Below are 18,506 nucleotides of genomic sequence, written 5' to 3' on the forward strand. Positions count from 1 at the left end.
TAAAAAATACAAGAGGAGTGTACTTTTTCTTTTTTTCTACTAACAGTCGATATATTTATTGTTTCCGAAAAAAGTGCTACGAACTGTTTTCTCCCTTTTCTTAAATTGGATTGGCCAACCAGCATAAAATACATGCCTTGCACGGGGAAAAACGGCCTAGGGTGTTTAGAATCCGAATAGCTTTACCCCCTATTTTATTTTACTCCGAAAGTCCGAAAAAAATAAGTAATTTATATTAAAGACGAAGGGATTCGAACGACTTACGATTGTATTTCTCTTAGCCTTTATTTTCCCAAGCTGTGATATAGAATTTAGCCTTTGATGATTGATGTTTTTGGGCAAATCCTATACCGGATGTTTAAAGGAATTCCATAGTTGGTTACGATATACCTTCTGTAGGGTAGTATCATGGGAGAGAGGAAAGAGTGGTATTTACCGGCTTACACCGCGGTTCGTTGGCTTCCTGTTAGGATGCGATAAATTTTAGAACGCGAGACTCGACTCTTAAAAACAGGATTGCTTTTGAAACGTAAATCAAAATACACGGTATCCATATATGCAAGGGTGAAAGAAAACCTCCTGGATACTATTCTTATCGCAAAAATATATTTTTTCATTTTAAACATTCCGTATTATAGAATATGAATCAATAAGGTTAGAAAAAAATATCATTACATAATATTTTAATTTGTACGAACAAATACTGATTGTACTATAAGACACATTAATATAATTTCTAGAATTAATAATTTAGAAATATGTTTTTGATAAAATATAGATAGTCTTATAGTATATAAAATAACATAAATAATTGAAAAAAAAAATATTATAAATTATATGAAAATTGGAAATAAAACAATATACATGTAAATGAGTAACATGGACAGTAAACCACTAAAAATAAATAAAAAAAAACGGTATCTTGTCTAAGAATTTTAAGCAGGTAGACACTTAAGGTCAAACAAATGTGTGTAAATATTATTTTAAAATAATTTTTTCTCTATAATAAACGAGTTGAATTTTTATCGAAAAATAATCCAGTTTACGAGATTATCGTTCGAAAGGTACCCTATTTATACGATACACTTTACCTCCCTAAAGTATTATTACTATAGTATGTATTTATAATGCAATCCCATGTTTTGCATAATGTAATTTATAGCTAAGCCGAGTATTGCCGTTAATCGAAACGCCAGGTTAATTTAAATTCACTGATTATATAGACTTCCTAACCTTTTACAAATTCATATAATCATATATACATCACTTATGTGTATACTGTATACCTTTATAAATTTATTGTTTTATTCATACACAGCAATAATGCAATTTGTTGCAAAAAGTTCTACAACACCTAAAACTATATAATAATTAATATGTTTAAAAAAAAAACTAGATAAATGTGGATGTATATCCGCACCTTTAATGACAACATATACCTAATACTTGTAGGGGGTACTGAGAAATATTTTTTTTTTAGAAAATTGAGTTGACCAACAGGCGTAACGTCCAATTAAAGCCAAACACTCTTAGCCGATACTTGAACCGTAACACAAAGGTCTCAGATGGTTAAATAAGATTTCACAAGAACTTCCCCTATATTGAAGTTCTTTATGCGCCCCCCGGGACGACTTCACTCTTGGCAACCCGTCCGAGGGACATTTATCATTTTCGGACACGAAACAATTTTCCATATGAAATTAATCCGAATTCTGTTACGCTGTTTTTTAATCGAAAACCCAAAAATATTTTATTTACAAAGTCAATCCATGATTATGTTTGCGTAAACACTATTTTTGTTTGATCTAAAAGATTACTCGTTTACCGAGGACAATATGTACAACAAACAAGGGTAGTATCTCCTCCTTTATTTCGTCATACTCTTTTGAACGGACGTTTTTTTGACATTGTTCTCGCTATCTCTTTGTTTCGGGCAAACGAAATGCAGCACTTTTCAAAATTAAAAGGGGGAAGTTGTGTGGAAAGCGAAGCGACGGACCGTTGTCACTCTAACTCTTCACATGAAACATAAACCAGAGCCGAAAGGGATTGTCATTAGCTTAAATATAAAACATATATATATATATATATATGCATTATATATTATATTTAGTACATCATACACAAGAGTGTTATATAAAATTATATACAAAGTGCATATTATGTCATTCGTCAAGTAATTTCTATTATGTTTTTTACATTTTTTATTGTTAATGTTCAACATTATAGAATTTAAAAAAAAAAAAAAACAAAATGATAAGAGACTATATGTTTGTTTAATTTTAAACAAGATCATTTTTTTTTAGAAAAATCTTATTCAAATGTAATTTATATTTTTTTATTTTACTAATTAATATTATAGCTTATTGCTTATATTTTGTATATAAGTTCAGTGATATTGTGGTGTTGCATATGAGATGGTTGCGATTTATATGGACGGTATTCACATATAATAGTATTTTATGATATAAATTATAATAGATACATACTAACTTTTTTTTTCACAATATAAATTATATAATATATGTATAAAATTTATTATATCAAATTTGAACTCTCCCCCTTCTCTATAAATTAGTCGAGGGATGGCACTATGAAATCGGTCGTCATAAAAATATGTAATAAATAAGTTTTCTTTTCAAAAGAGTAGTTATCAAATATCTGAGTAATCGAAATTTGAATTGTCAAAAAAGTTGTATACTCTTGAGAAGCCTATATATATCTTTGAAACTTAAAAAATAAATCATGCACTGTTGACAGTTTTGACACAGCTGAATCTAAGTTGTTTTCAGATAGTTTATAAAATATATATTATATGTCTCTTGAGATTATTATTTCATTCATTGTTTTAACTATTTTTTCTTAAATAATTGTTTTTTTTTTCTATTCACTACAATACTCGATAGTGACGATAGTATTATATTTTAAGTAATTGGCAGCTATTGAACTTTAAACAAAGTTAATAGGTACAAATAGCTGTTATTTACAACGTAAACAATTTTTTTTTTTATTGCATAAGTGTATTAATTTATTATATTACTTTAAAGTAATGACATTTCCATTAGCAAACTAATCAAATTAGAAAGAAGTTAATATACATTTTTATACACTTATTTACTTATTTACCAAAAAAATACATAGTGTTAAAAACCTAGATGTTTATGTATACTGTAAGATGAAATTAAAAAATATAATATAATTTATTTCAATGCATTTCTTTATAAAATACAAAATTTACAAAAAAAATACTAAAATATGATAAAAATTGTTTTGAAAAAAATAAAATAAAATAACGATAATTAACTATTGACTTTCGAATCGAATTAACTATACTAATATACCTTATATATTTTATCAACTTATAAATAATGTATATAAGTACTTTATATGTGTGCATAAGTAGGTACTGCTTTATATACTAAAACATTCAAACGTAGAAATTGTCTTCGATCCCAGTAAAATATAAACAGATTTCGTTGGGTTCTATACACCACAAAGACAAAAGTCTTGTTTTCAATCGCAAGTTATCTCGACAAAGCCATAATAACATATCAAGTCAAATTCGACCTTTTTTTTACCCGTTTAAAATATTTACGATATATATTAACTATAGGAGTGCGGGAACACGATGTGAAAGGGGAACCGTTACTTGCCGAAGAATTCAATATTACCAGTTCGTTCACTGAGAGCACACAAAAGACTGCACGAATTGTTATCCAGCTGGTCACCATGCCAACGCAGGGGTGACCCTCATTTGCCTAACTGACCAGGTTCCTCCGTAAATAATATTATATACATTTTGCAAAATCGGAGACGAATTATAACTGATATTATGTTGTACTCACCCGAGCTAATTGTTTTTGCAGCTTGGAGTTTAGCGTCCTCTCCCTTTGCGTAATTCGCCGTTCCGCGACTAACTCAGATTCCAATTGCACGATTTTCGCTTCCATATACTCCTAAAAAAACAAAAATAAAAAATGTATAAACTTTGGCTAATTTTCAATAGGTACTAAAACTATTAATCATGAAATAATATAATATTACTATATAATTATGAATATTGATTAATCGTTGTATAATAGTATACGAAGAATATGCATAAAGAATAATAATATTTATATAGTATTATTAATTATTATAGGTACATAAATATGTTACCAATGCAACAATTATTGATAGAGAACGAAATAAAATGTTATCAAAATACGAGTAATAAATATATATTAAGTTTATTATGGTAATACTTGCATTATAATAAACATTTATTTATAATAAAATAATAAAAAATGGAGTTAAAATTAAAATCATTAATAAAATGTAACAATTAAAAAAAAAAACATTGTATTACGTAAGTATTAATTTTCAAAATCTTATTTACCTATATATTTTTTGACTATAAAATAATTTAATATGGTTTTATCTCATACATTTTTCCTATTTCGTAACATATATTAAATGTGTATACAATAAATTAAGGTATTACAACGTTAATCCATTGATTGGATAAAAATAATTTATTTTCAATAGAAAAAATATTTTTTTGTTAAATTAAAAAAACAATGTAAAAGTTTAAGAAAGTTGTGTTTAATAACATAACACACTTCTCGAAAATATTTTTAGATGTGGAAATAATAGAGATTGTACCTTTATAATAGACTAATGAAAAAATTAGTTATATTTTAATGATATCAAAACAATTATATTTTTTTGATTATTAATAACTAAAAAGAATATAGAATACCTACATTTCGAATTTTTGAAAATAAGATGTAGTAACGTGACATTATTATATAGGACCTACTACATAATTGACTGAAAGAAAAGTTTTTAATACATATTTATATCTATATATAAATCCAGGTAACATTGAGAATTTTATCACCAACGCGTAATCATGAAGGGTAGAAAGTATTGAAGCAAATACATTCTTGTGCAATTTTTAGAGGAATGAGTAAGGGCTAAAGCCAATGAACCGTAGTATCCATTGAATTTGTAAAAAGGGGACATTATTGTTGCCGAAGTAAACAAGAAACAACAACATAGCTAGTTCGTCAAAGAAAACCTCTTACAAAAGTTCAACACACGTATAATCATACTATTGAACTAAAAATAATTTACTAAATATTATGCTACATCGTTATTTAATAAAGTATGATAGTAATTACTTGAACAATTAATTAATCTTAGTGTAAGTACAGTTTTATATTCACTTTATTAGATCATTTTCAAAATGGTTATGAAAAATACAGTTAATTATTAGTAACATAACAAATTGACAATTATTTTGTTTAAATCATGATAAAAAAAGTAAAATAGTAAATGAAAGTGTTACTAATGGGTGACTGCTTTCCTCAAAAATGTCACATATTATGTTTAAATGTTATTAAAGATATGGTTTTTTTTTTTTAATAATTTGTGTATAGCTAATCTGTATCACATCTACTTATTGTGCCAAAGCGGTATAGATTTTAGATTGCATTTAAAAAAATCAACAAAAAAAAAAAAAAAAATCATGATAAATTTATAATTTTATTTTAGGTTGCAATTTTGTTAAAATTTACAAAAGGAAAAAAATATATGGTCAAAATAATTGTACTATAATACTATATTTTATTAATTGAATACTTTTAATCTGCCAATTAATGATAGTAATTGACGGTTTAATGTAAGATCTTTATAAATCAATATCTATTTATACATGTCATTTGTATGGACTTCCAAAAGGGGAAATACCTGTCTTGCGACAGGACAAAACCGCAATTAGTCTTATTAAGGACATAGTCGTAAAATCTTTGAAAATCTCTGTGCTACTATTTTATTGAGAGGTAGGATGATGGAATAATTACGTGGGCGAAAACAGTGTAAGAAAAAAAGGTACCTATGCAATGTAAAAATTCAGAATAAGAAAAAAACGAAAATTTTGGCCACAGTAATTGGACGAATTGAAACATAGACAAACGATTGCTTTGTAAAATAACTGAAAAATGGCATGGACGCAATAGGGAGGCAGTAGTGAAATGTTGAACTCCATCAATAATGTCAAAAGCGACAGCAAAAAGCTTATTAGTAGAAACCCAGAAAAAAATGTATCGCAATACATTAAAAGTTTATAAACATTTTGTCGAAAACACTTGTTACAATTTTATACCATATCTAAGACAGTGTGTTAGAAAATATGAAAATAATTATTTTGATAAACAAGTATTTAATTACTTAGAAACCAGATCTTTTGCGTTTGTAATTCAATTTGTAAAATATACTGTACAGCGTTTTAAGTTAATTTTTATGTATGGAGCAATATATATTTATATAAATAAGTAATATTAAAACAAGAAAAATCCAGTAAAAACCTATATAATATAGCCTACGTATCACCTAGTTATAGACCAGTAAACTACTAGTTTGAAAATATCCTCATGGGAGGCTGCAGTTGGGCCCAACAAGATTAATCGACCAAGGCTAGGTCGTCAATCACCAGACAAATAGAAAACTAGAAACAATATAAAACAAAAAAAAAAAAAAAAACAGAATAATCTTTCGGATAGCAAATGTTAGAAAACCTCAATGGTGCACTAACGATGTTAAGAGTTTAAGACATAATGCGTGGATTTAATGTGATAAAATATAATAAGGCGATTTTTCTTAAATTTTTTATATTTTTCTTCTTTTAATTGTTGATTATAGTCGTTAATAGTAATTTTAGTATGATCTCTGATCAAATCAAATTATGTCGTAAAAATTATAATCAAGTACATAATTTTCAAGCCAAGTATACAAAATATCAAGAGTAACTTTGATTAAAATAAAATGTTTACAAATGTAAAAACAAATAGTTGCGTATTTATAGTTAAACGTGCCAAGAAGAAATGCCAAGATTGTTGGTAAATATAGATAATTGCACAGAATATTTTTAACATGTATTTACCTCATGTATTGATTTTCTTATTAAAGTATCATATTTTGTGAATTGTACATTCATAAGAAATTGTCTACTAGTCGCAATATCACACACGTTCATATAGAACGATAAAGATTAAAAACAAAAATATTATTTATTTGTTTGAAATAAATCAGTTATATCTTAACACGTTTTCGTATAGATTGTGATAATCTCGCTTGTCGTCGAGTATATATATTTTTTTTAACTATCATATACGATTGTACAATTTATATTTAAAGCATGCACGTTCAGTATTAGACATACCAGATGTATCTTATGTAGACACTTCTCAATATATTTTGAGCATTGTGAATTAATATGTCTTAAACAAAAAATAAAAATATAATATTTTGACTTGATTGTTTTTTTGAAGAGTGCATAACTACGAGCTTAACTGGATTTAATATTTATAATATGTATACATAATATTTGGATTTTTATTTTTGTGTTAACAATATATTTATGTACGTAGTGTTTGCTTTTAAACATAAACAGAAACGAACAGAACTTTAGCATTGTCCGGATATTACGTTAATAATAATAAAAAAGATCTTATTCAAACGCTGTCTTTGGAAATAATAATAATAATAATAATAAATTCGCACATCATATTATATCATCAAAATATATAGTGTTACAAAAACACAAAATGTATTACTGCAGCCATACGAAAGACTATATGATTGTAATCGTTCTGTAAAACTCACGTGTTATTGTGTCGTCACAGGTTTAGTAATAATATTATTATTACGTGTCACTATAATATTATAATACAACGTAATAATTTACACGTGTTATGAAAAAATATATCGAAAATGTGTTCACTTCCTAACGAGAAAATTCGATACAATAATATATCATAATATTATGCGTCGTCGCCAAACATTCCAAACATTCAAAAAATGTCGTTTACACGTCGGTGACGGTGAAGACAAATTATACAACTCGCCGAAGCGGATCCTTTCCAAGAACACCAAAAATAACGACCTAACCCTTTGATGTTTACAGCTACTACGCGTACGATGTACGTATAGGTATAGTAGTGCGATTTCGGCTGTACAGCTTTTTTCCTTGTATATTTAAGATGCGAGCGCGGGAAATTGAAAAAGTCACTCAACCGTATTTCATTTTAGTTATACATATTATATTATATTTATGTTTATATATATATGTGTGTGTGTGTGAATGTTTATGAATCAACTACAATATACATTCATTGCAGTTTGTTACTAGTGCAACGCGTATCACGGAAAGAAACGGTATCATGAAATATTTAATAATTGACTTTTTCAACAAAAAAATGCTTTAGGAAGCGTAAACAGTGGTATACTCGTACTTATCATAAATTCCCAATAGCAATAATAATAAAATCAAGATCGTCTATCGTGAATACATGATGCATTAAAACTGTATAAGCGTATATATTCATATAAATATGCGTAAAATTATCACCTTTTATCGAAACTTATTAAAAACCAACGATATCGATATCGAGTTGGAATAACACCTATATAATACACATTACAATTCAAGGTTTATTATAACTAGTCGAACAGAGCATAACAATAGTACTAGTAAGTAGTAGTATTATAAATACATAGTAAACGCAAAGGAAAATTATAATCGTAAAACATGATATTATTAATAAATAATATTAAATATTTTGACTGAAAATGAAAATTAATATTACCATTTGTTTTAATATTTATAAAAAAAATATTTTTCATTTTATAAATTTAAAAATGTGTAGGTACAACTGTTGAATATTTCCATTTCTGATTTATGAATTATAACCTAATATCATATTATACTAATACGTTATACAATGCCATAAATAATAAAAATAATTCACCTATATTATAGTATGAATAATATAAGAGCATATTTGAAAAAGAATAATACAGAGTTGAATGGTTTTGATGAAATTCAAAAGCATTTTTAACGTGTATACAGAAGCACTGAGAATACTGATGGATTTAAGAATCGTTCATTCAATAAAGTAACCATTGACCTCATTGAAATTATATTTCTTTGTATAAACTAGATATATTTGCATGAAAAATTACGTTAACTTTGTTCGTAGAATATGAATAATATGATATCCAGAATTTTTAAATTAAATTGGTTTGAGAGTATCCAGTCAATACTTATCATATTATACCTCTTTAATTCGATACATAACCCTTCAAGTTTTTCTATAATATCTCCTAAGATAAAAAATAGAATATTAATAATATTTAGATGTATCATTAGATATATTATATTAATATTTAAATTAAGGATGTATGATTTAATTTTTACGTTATTTATTTTAACAACTTACAATTCCAAAACGTTAAGAAAAATATATAGAACATTTTGTAAGATCTATTATACTATAATATTATGCTATATTTCATGATCAGCTAACTTGTGTCATATTGATACAATAAAAATGTGCTTATTTTGTTAGTAAATTTTAATTTATTTAGTGTACATTTATTAAAAATTATCAATTTTTTTAACATTTATTTATACATTTTTGGCTCTTTATTCATGTATTTATTCATTTTATTCGCGAACATGCTCACGTCGACCACCCCTTCTATATAGCATATATATTAAAATATATTACTTAGATATATATATGTATAATATATCATCATTTTTTAAAAACACAGAAATAGTGGCGGTGGCAGCGTTGTAGATGAGGGTCGAGTGAGTAGCGGACATAAAACTCGTTGGGACTTTACCGGAGGGGTTGGCTTAATGTAAATATGCTCATCGTCAGGTGCATTAGGAAAGGATTAATGGTTCCGAACGTTGTTATTTGTACGCGTAAACTGCATATAAGATAAAACCGCCTCCGGGGTCCTGCACGTTGGTGGGAGGCGACAGTATTGTTTGATTAGTGTCCTGACGAGTGAACGAAGACCGGAGGAGCACGCAACACACGGAAAGTGGTGGCTGAAATGATGGCAAGATGATGCGGTGAAGTGGAAAACTATAATGATAAGTTTTTGAAAAAAAAACACATTTTGATATACAGTTATTTTGTTTGCATTACCGTAGTATATTATATAATTGTGTACATTACCATTCGAGTGTAACAACTAGCAAGGATATTCCTTATTACTTATTAGGTTGTGGAGAAAAAATAAAAACGAGTGCTCCTAATTGATATATTATATTTATTACTTATGAATTATGTTTTATTTGATTGTAATAAACTATACGAGCGCTTATTATATGTCTGCGGTACCAAAGCACTTCATCTTAAAAGTCTAAAATTTTGAATTTTGGACTCATAACACGTGTGTGTATGTATATGTATAGAAAGTCGCGAGTGTGAAACTTCAAGTAAGTCTTAAATAGTGATAAATTTTCATTTTTTGACATTAAATCTGATATTGATTAATTCTACAAATTATTTTATTTTTTGGAATAATATTTTGTATAGATCAAACGATATTGTTTTTATTTCTTATTATATATTCTTATTTAAAAATAAATTTTTAATTTTAGAAACGTCACGGAGTTCATTTAGTAATATAGCTATTTAGAACAAAGATGCATACTGCTATTTGATTATACTTCCATATCAAGTTATACATGTATAACATACACAATTTTTACTATAAATACTTAGAAATAATACTGAGCGATACTGTGACAAGTAAATAAATAAAATAAATAATACCATCCTATATAAAATATAATTTTTCGTTTATTTAAAACATTTGACAATTATTTATATCAATTTTCAAATTCTTAGTCAAATTAATAAAATGTTTTCTAATTTAAAAAATAACATTTCTGATATATTCTGGTTAGAACTATGAAATAATATTTATAAATTATTGTTTTAAATACAAATTATATATACTCTTCTTGAATAGGTTAGTCACCACTGTAGATTTATATGACCACTTAGGATATGGTGGTATCATAATAAATATCTTTAGATTTTTAGATACGCACTTATACTTACAAACAGATACGATCAGTATTTTTACTCTAAAGTTATTTTGACAGTGGAAACTTAGAGTAAAGTCTTAAAAAAAATAATACTATGCAGTATGCGTTAAAACCGCGTAATTTTGTTGTAGTATAAGTGAGTATTACTATCTAATGTATACGTTGCATACATATATTTAACGAATAAAGTACACACATATGTAAGTTGTTTGAAAATTCTGAAAGCACTGTGTTTAAATAATTGATTTATTAATATTGAAAAACGTTTACAAAATACTTCTTGAAACTTTGAAGTTAAGAAAATGTACTTAAATACGTAATTAAATAAAAGGAATACATAATCTTTGCAAATTCTGATAGAATTATTAATAAATATTTACTTGAACTGTCATTCCGCCGACAGTTTTATAATTTAAAAACAAATTAAAAACCTTTTTAATATGCAGCATAACTATATTATTTTCTTCTTTTTTTAATTTCAAAACGCATCCGAAAAGTTTTCTCTTTATTGAGTAAATGTAAAAATAAGTCGGCAAAATTAATTTTGATATTTTATATCTTATTCTCATATAATACCCTGCAACGGTTTTGCTATATAATAATAATATCAATAATATTTTAATTTTTTTGTGGGTGTTTACGTTTGAAGGGTCTGTGTTTCGGTTCGTCCAGGTGGAAATATTACCACAGACCCAAACAGTCATCATAATAGGCATTAGAAAAAAAAGGAAAACCGAAACACCGCGGTGCGAATCCGTCATTGTCGTCCGTCGGCCACGGTGATAAAAGAGGGTGAAAACCCGATTTATTAAAACGTCCAAACTTTCGTTGGGCTGGTTAAAAAGGGAAAAGAAAAAAATATATATTATTATTTAGTCCTTAACTCATTTAAGCCCTCGAGGCGTAATTAAAACCGGAAAAGATACTATACCCATCTATACATATATAATACATGATTCTTCAGCAAATGAGATATACTATTATTGTACGTCTTTTGTTATATATTTCAAATGAAATTTCTGTCAAATTAAAGTCAGTTGTGCGAGTGTATGTTTGAGTATATATAATGTGCATTTAAGAAGCTTACGAAAATCGATTAATACAGCGAATGAGTCTCATCTATATAATAACAATACTACGATAGAGACGCTCGTGTATATGCTTTTATAATACTATAATATGTGAATTTATGAGTACACAGCACATGCGATATTGTAATTATAAAATACACGAAAATTGACAGTCTTGCAGTACGGATTCAGTACAGAACAATCCTCGTGATGTTATTGTATGAAATATATTCTATTTAATGTTAATACAAAACAGAGTAGTACGACAACATTCCTAGGTATATTATATTATCATTATTTATTATCGTATCTATAATACACCAGCTCGACTGAAGAACAGTTATATAATAACATCAACACGTGAAATATTTCGAAAATACGTTAAACCTGGGCTTTCATATTTATATATATTAGTATATAAATGTACATAAGCGATGTGTTGACGAAGATAAACCATGATTATATTTATTCACGAGTTTCTGTGATAAGCTCACAAAGACGTATATATTATATAAGTTTATTTCAAACAGCTTTGGGATATTATACATCGTAATCCACCCCCGATGAACGACTACTGTGCGATATATAGCTCCATGTACCTACAATAAACTAAATATCTATGTATAATATATATTATCTAAATCCAACAGTTAAATATTTGATCTCTACGCCATCTTATTTATTTGAATAAGCACAATATTACCAGTTTATTATTTAATGTAACTTATAAAGATATATTAATAAAAAATAATTTAGTTTATTAATTTATTTCACTTTTTATATCGTGTTTCACCAAAATGTAGAGAAAGTCTTCTCCACAGCTTTTTATAACTTATAATTATATAAGTTTCAAACTTCTTTTAATGTTACTTATAAAAATAATTTATGAATACGCGTATGGGTACCTAAATATTTAGTTAAATGCTTAGTACATGTGCAATGTATATACGTACTATGAATATACCCCCACTGAGAGTACATCACGCTACCCACCTGGGATAGACGCGTACGACTTGTAAAAATAATATGTCAACGTTTTATCAGCAAAACACTGCACGATAAAACTACACCGGGTGTTGTACGCATTAAAAAAGCCCAAAATACAAACAAAGTCGTCAAGTCCCCTAAACATATTTTTATATCATATGAAATTATATTATATTATATTACCGTGTGTTAACACAGTTGACAAAAAAAATAAATAAAAAATAAAAATAAAACACACATAGAAAAATTTAACAATGGTCGTAGGAAATTTAACAAAAGACAATAGACCAATCGTTATCTAACCATGTGGTATTATAGGTATATACCACGAAGGGTGTGGTTTGAACACATTCGCGGATAATGACGTTCCCCGGTGTCACGGTTGCGAGGAAACAAAATTTATGGTCATCGGCTGCGTCACGGAATCTGAATGCGGCAACTTTCGACGTGGGAAAAACACGACTGTTCGTAGCCTTTTATTTCGTTATATATCATCTGCGCGTATCCGTACACAACTTCAACAACAAGAACAACAATAGTAATAATAATAATATATTGAACTCAAATGCGACGTATGTATATTATATTTCACTTCTAGAAAATCAGTCGGTAAGAGCAACGGAAAAAATGTTTGTTTCAAAAGAGAAGCCGCCGACCGGACGACGAAGTACACGGATGTTTGACATTCTAAGCGCGTATAATACGCCTCTAGTCTCTACCATATGTATGTACGTATACAGGTACAATGCGAGAGAATAGATGGAATTCCGTTTGAGTTTCGTGAAATGCCATTATATATAGTAATATATATAAAACACTGCACACGGGGAAGTAAAAAACATTTTATTATTGTTATTATTATTATTATTATTATTACCATCGTCGTCTTGTGAGTAAAAGTAGAATAAATCGACTTCGGATGAAAAACAAGACAATTTTTTATAATTATATTGTGAATATAAGAATAAGTGCAGTTAATTATGAGACTCAAGCGCTTATTATAACGCGACGACTGTATGTGTTTCAAATATTGGTTAAATGCATATATAATATATATTTTTCTATTATATGCGTTGGCTGAGACAAATAAGTTTTAACTTTTAACATAAAACAATATAAACGCAAACAAATGGAAAGTGTACGGAGGTAAAAATAATACATAACATATTCATATTATGCTGGGTTCAATTTTAAGTATTAGAGACGTAACAAGTATTCAACAGTTCATTATAAATTATCAAATTACAAAAATATAAATTAAACACCCTATAACTTATCAAAATGAAATATATCTCCCCGAAACAAAATTTTAATAATGTACGAAATATAATTTAATGTTCACTGACTGTTAAACGGATTTATATACTACTTGTGTTTTTTTACATTCAATACTGATATTATTTAATTTCCGTATAGTACTTGAATTGTAATTTTAAATTTAATATAATTTAAATTGCAGCCACAATACAACACTTTGATTTTTAAATTTATAAATAATTGAAATATGTATTGATATTTTTGCATGTTAATGTATACGTGAACCATATTATATGCCGATGTCAGTAAAAAATAATAATTATAGGTGTAATTATAGATATTTATAGTACGCACCATCACAAAACGTTCGTTATTTAAGATTATGAAAATATTATTTCGATAATTTAACGGAGAAAAACATAAACATAACTCGATTTAAAAATACACCAGAGAAAAACTTCATCTAAAAATTAAAAATAAATCGAATTATAAACTTTTTTTTCTTTTGATCTCGCCTTAACTGCTTAAGTTTTTAGAAACTTAAAAAATTATTGCTAGCCCACGAGCAAGTACCAAACATGTAATAATATATAACTATGTTACGGTAGTGCACAATATACATTTATAGCATAATAACGCTTATATTATTACATTTTATAGCACACTAAATATTTCACCCCACAGAAAGCCGTTCCTTTAAGTAACTAAATATACTTAGGACAAATTTTGAATATTATAAAACAGCCTCCGGCCAGTCGCACAGTATTATAATATCATCATCAGGCGCTTATTCGACCGTGTCCAGTTCAACCGTTTATACGCGTAGGTACCAATACATAATATGTGCAAGGGACTTTATTATATACTTCCGGCTTTTGATCTTCGATAGACCGCGGACGTTTGCGTTTGGGGGAATAAAAAAAACATTCTCTCGAGTAATTTATACTTCGTATGAGACGCGGCTGCCATACATTTTTAATGCGCAAATCTTTTGAAGATGCGGAAATAACACTACCATCCCCGTAAAATCGGACTCAATGAGCCTCGACTGAAGAACGAACAAAAATAATAATAATAAACACTTTGATGGTTATTTAATTTTAAACTAAATTATGTCGCCTATTTTTATTATTATACCTTACACACATATATTTAGAATTCGGCATGCAAACGAGTGCAATAATTGGCTACCGTCTACCGTGTACATCTGCAGCTTCTGCAGTTTCAAACGATAGTGATGCGTATATTGCGTAGGTGTTGACGTGTTTTATACATACGAGTTAAGATTATGTAATCATATTATTTTATACTAGACGGATGCTTGTAATAATAAATACATTGTAGTGGTAGTTTTTTATTTTGCAAAAATACGATATTTACTGCACAATGTATATTTTATACGTGTGCTGTTTTTGACAAACATATAATATAGTTCGTTTAAATGAGAATTATTATACATAATATTCACCAAGCATGTCAAACCCTATTTATTTTCACATTTAATAATGAATTAATTAAAATGTTAATGTATTTGTCTTTTAAATATACTTTCAAATTCTTAATATTTTATACTACTTAAAGATAAGTTCCCTGCGGTAATACACAATTTTAATACGATACATTCAAAGGTAAATACATAAAATTTAAATAATTTAAATAACATGATTTTTAAGTAAACTTAAAAATATTAAAACTAGATTTTAAATAACTACATTATTAAAGAAGAAAGAAAGGAGAGCATGCTAGTTATCACCTTTTATATAATACGTATATATATATATATGGTTATCAAATTATTGTCATTCCAATACCAATAAGTTTATTTTTGGCGATATATTAGTCACATATAAGTTCATTATAAAAATAAATGTAGGTAACAAATGCGACGTATTTGTAAATTAAATAAGTAAAGAAATATTCCATAAAAGAATTTATTGATATAAAATATAAAATACTTCAAACTCTTCATTTTAATTGTACATTTAAAAAAAAATCCAATCCAAAATTTGAATAAAATAACAATTATTATTTTTATCATTTGCAAGTTAAAACACTAAAAAATATTAACTTGTATTTCAAAAGATTAAAAATTGGACAAGCTAAACGGCAACGTTTGCCGTGGCTATATATTATAATAATCAAAAATTTTCTCTCTACATATAGAACCCATGTAACAATCAAACATTTATTAGCAAAATATTATTAACTTTCAGAATTGTATAACATTCTGAGACCTCAAATTGAATCTATTAAAATATATATATATATTCTAAAACCAACGGAAATGATATATAAATTATTTTAATAATTTTAAAAATTAAAATTAGGTAAATAATTGTAATTTTTTGCAAAAAACTACTACATTGAAGTCTTAGATCAAACAAAAAAATTTAAAAATGTGAATATTAAACCATTTTATAATTTTCGTATAACCCTAAAGTTCAACTGAAAGTGAAATTACAAATGAAAACAAACTTTTATAAAAATAATGTTTCTACATTATTCACATAATTTATACATAAGTAATTACATGCATTTTTCCTATCATACCAAACGCCAAAATTGGATGTGTGTATAAAATCATTAATATATTTATTTTATTATTTCATTGTTAAGATTTTAAATAAATTATTTGTATCGTTAATTTTTATACAAGCAATTAAAAAATAAAAAACGCTTATATTTTAAGTATAAAATATAGTAGTATTAAACTGTACCAATTTTATTTACTATATTGATCTTAACACTATACAGAATGCAGTAGTCTGTGGTTATTAATTTCCGATTGAAACGCTATTGCACACAAACTTATAAATACATAGAACTCGTGCAGACGCATAAATCAATGGTATTCAAATTTTATGTATAGGGGTGGTTCAAACGGGTTTTTGCATTGTATAAACGTGCCAAGAAAATATTGCAAAACAAAATCCTATATTATATCGTATTTGCATTGAAATAAAACACTTATGGTTTCAGGAAATAATAATATTATATAGAAATAAATCAATTGATATTTTTCATTATAGTTACTTCTGAAATTTAAATTTCATCATAATAAGTATAAATTTCTAATAAAAGAAATAACTCTAGGCATAGCTTAAAATTAACAGTAGCGCTATACAGTTTGTAAAGTTAACATGAAAACTATAACAGGTATACAATATCGAAATTTGTATGAAAATAAATTTACAACGAAAAAATAGTAAAAAAATAATGTTAAAATGTATAAAAATAGGCAATTAATCTGTGCATATTAAATATAAATGAAGTTTCCCGAATACAAATTATTTTAATAAGTTTTTTAGTTTAACAAGTTCATTAGCTTAATCATTTTCTTACATTTTTCAAAATGAAAAAAGTGGTTTTTAAAAGGTTTGTTTATATACATTAGTAAGTTGATTAAAAAATAAATCAAAAATATAACAGTTTCATTGGTTAAATGTATATTTAATTTAACATTTTGTAATAATATAATGTAATGTATAGAAACTCATTACAGTTTTATAGTTATTAGTTGTAACTTATCTATAACTCGATATAACTTTAAGCTATTACAAAATTGTAGTAAAATATAAGATGTTTTTCTGTAAATAGAATGAAAAAAATTAAGTATAACTACACAACATTTGCTATTTAGCTAGTTTAGCTAGAATAAAATATATTTGATTTGTCTTCGTAAAATTGGGATGCTATTAATTTTGTAGTTATAGCACAAAAACAAAAATAACTGGAAAAATCAATTTGATGATAGGAAATATCTAATATGTTTTATTAATAATAAAATAAAAACAGAATAATAAGGTATTGAATTATTTATTTTTTAAGTTGTTTAACAAACGATAAAATAATAAATATTAATATTTTACAAACAACTAATATTAGTTCAGTTCCACAAATAAATGTTTTTTGTTTTTGTCAAATAAAATGTATTACTATGAATGACTACTATGTATGTAAAATATACAGTAAATAAATATATTTTATTATATGTATATTAACATTAATTGAAATTAATTTTTATGTTTCATCAATACAATAACCTATAAAGTCAAAACTATTAATAACAAAATAATTTTTATACATAATTTATGAATGTTGTATTGGAGATAACCAATTGTGAATAATTAATTATTTTTATGTTCAATTCTTGATTTATGAGTTAAAGAGCTTAAACGTTATATTATCTACATTTGTACACATATATTAATGACTTTTACAAAATAATAATAAATAAAAATTGTTTTTTTTTTTTTTTTTAATGTTAAATTATGTTTAATGCACACATGACATTT

General features: G+C 26.4%; 1 protein-coding gene across 1 annotated transcript in view; it reads right to left on the minus strand.

The window, feature by feature from the left end:
- Positions 1-18,506, minus strand: part of LOC112602478 — a 212,066-nt gene that overhangs the window by 130,093 nt on the left and 63,467 nt on the right. Inside the window, exon 4 of the mRNA XM_025350571.1 lies at positions 3,846-3,956. Coding sequence (XP_025206356.1) covers positions 3,846-3,956 — 111 coding nt within the window. The remainder of the gene's footprint in view (positions 1-3,845; positions 3,957-18,506) is intronic.

The sequence above is a fragment of the Melanaphis sacchari genome, unplaced genomic scaffold (genome assembly GCF_002803265.2).
Source record: "Melanaphis sacchari strain LSU unplaced genomic scaffold, SCAv2.0 Contig8_pilon_pilon, whole genome shotgun sequence".
In the NCBI taxonomy this organism is placed as follows: domain Eukaryota; kingdom Metazoa; phylum Arthropoda; class Insecta; order Hemiptera; family Aphididae; genus Melanaphis; species Melanaphis sacchari.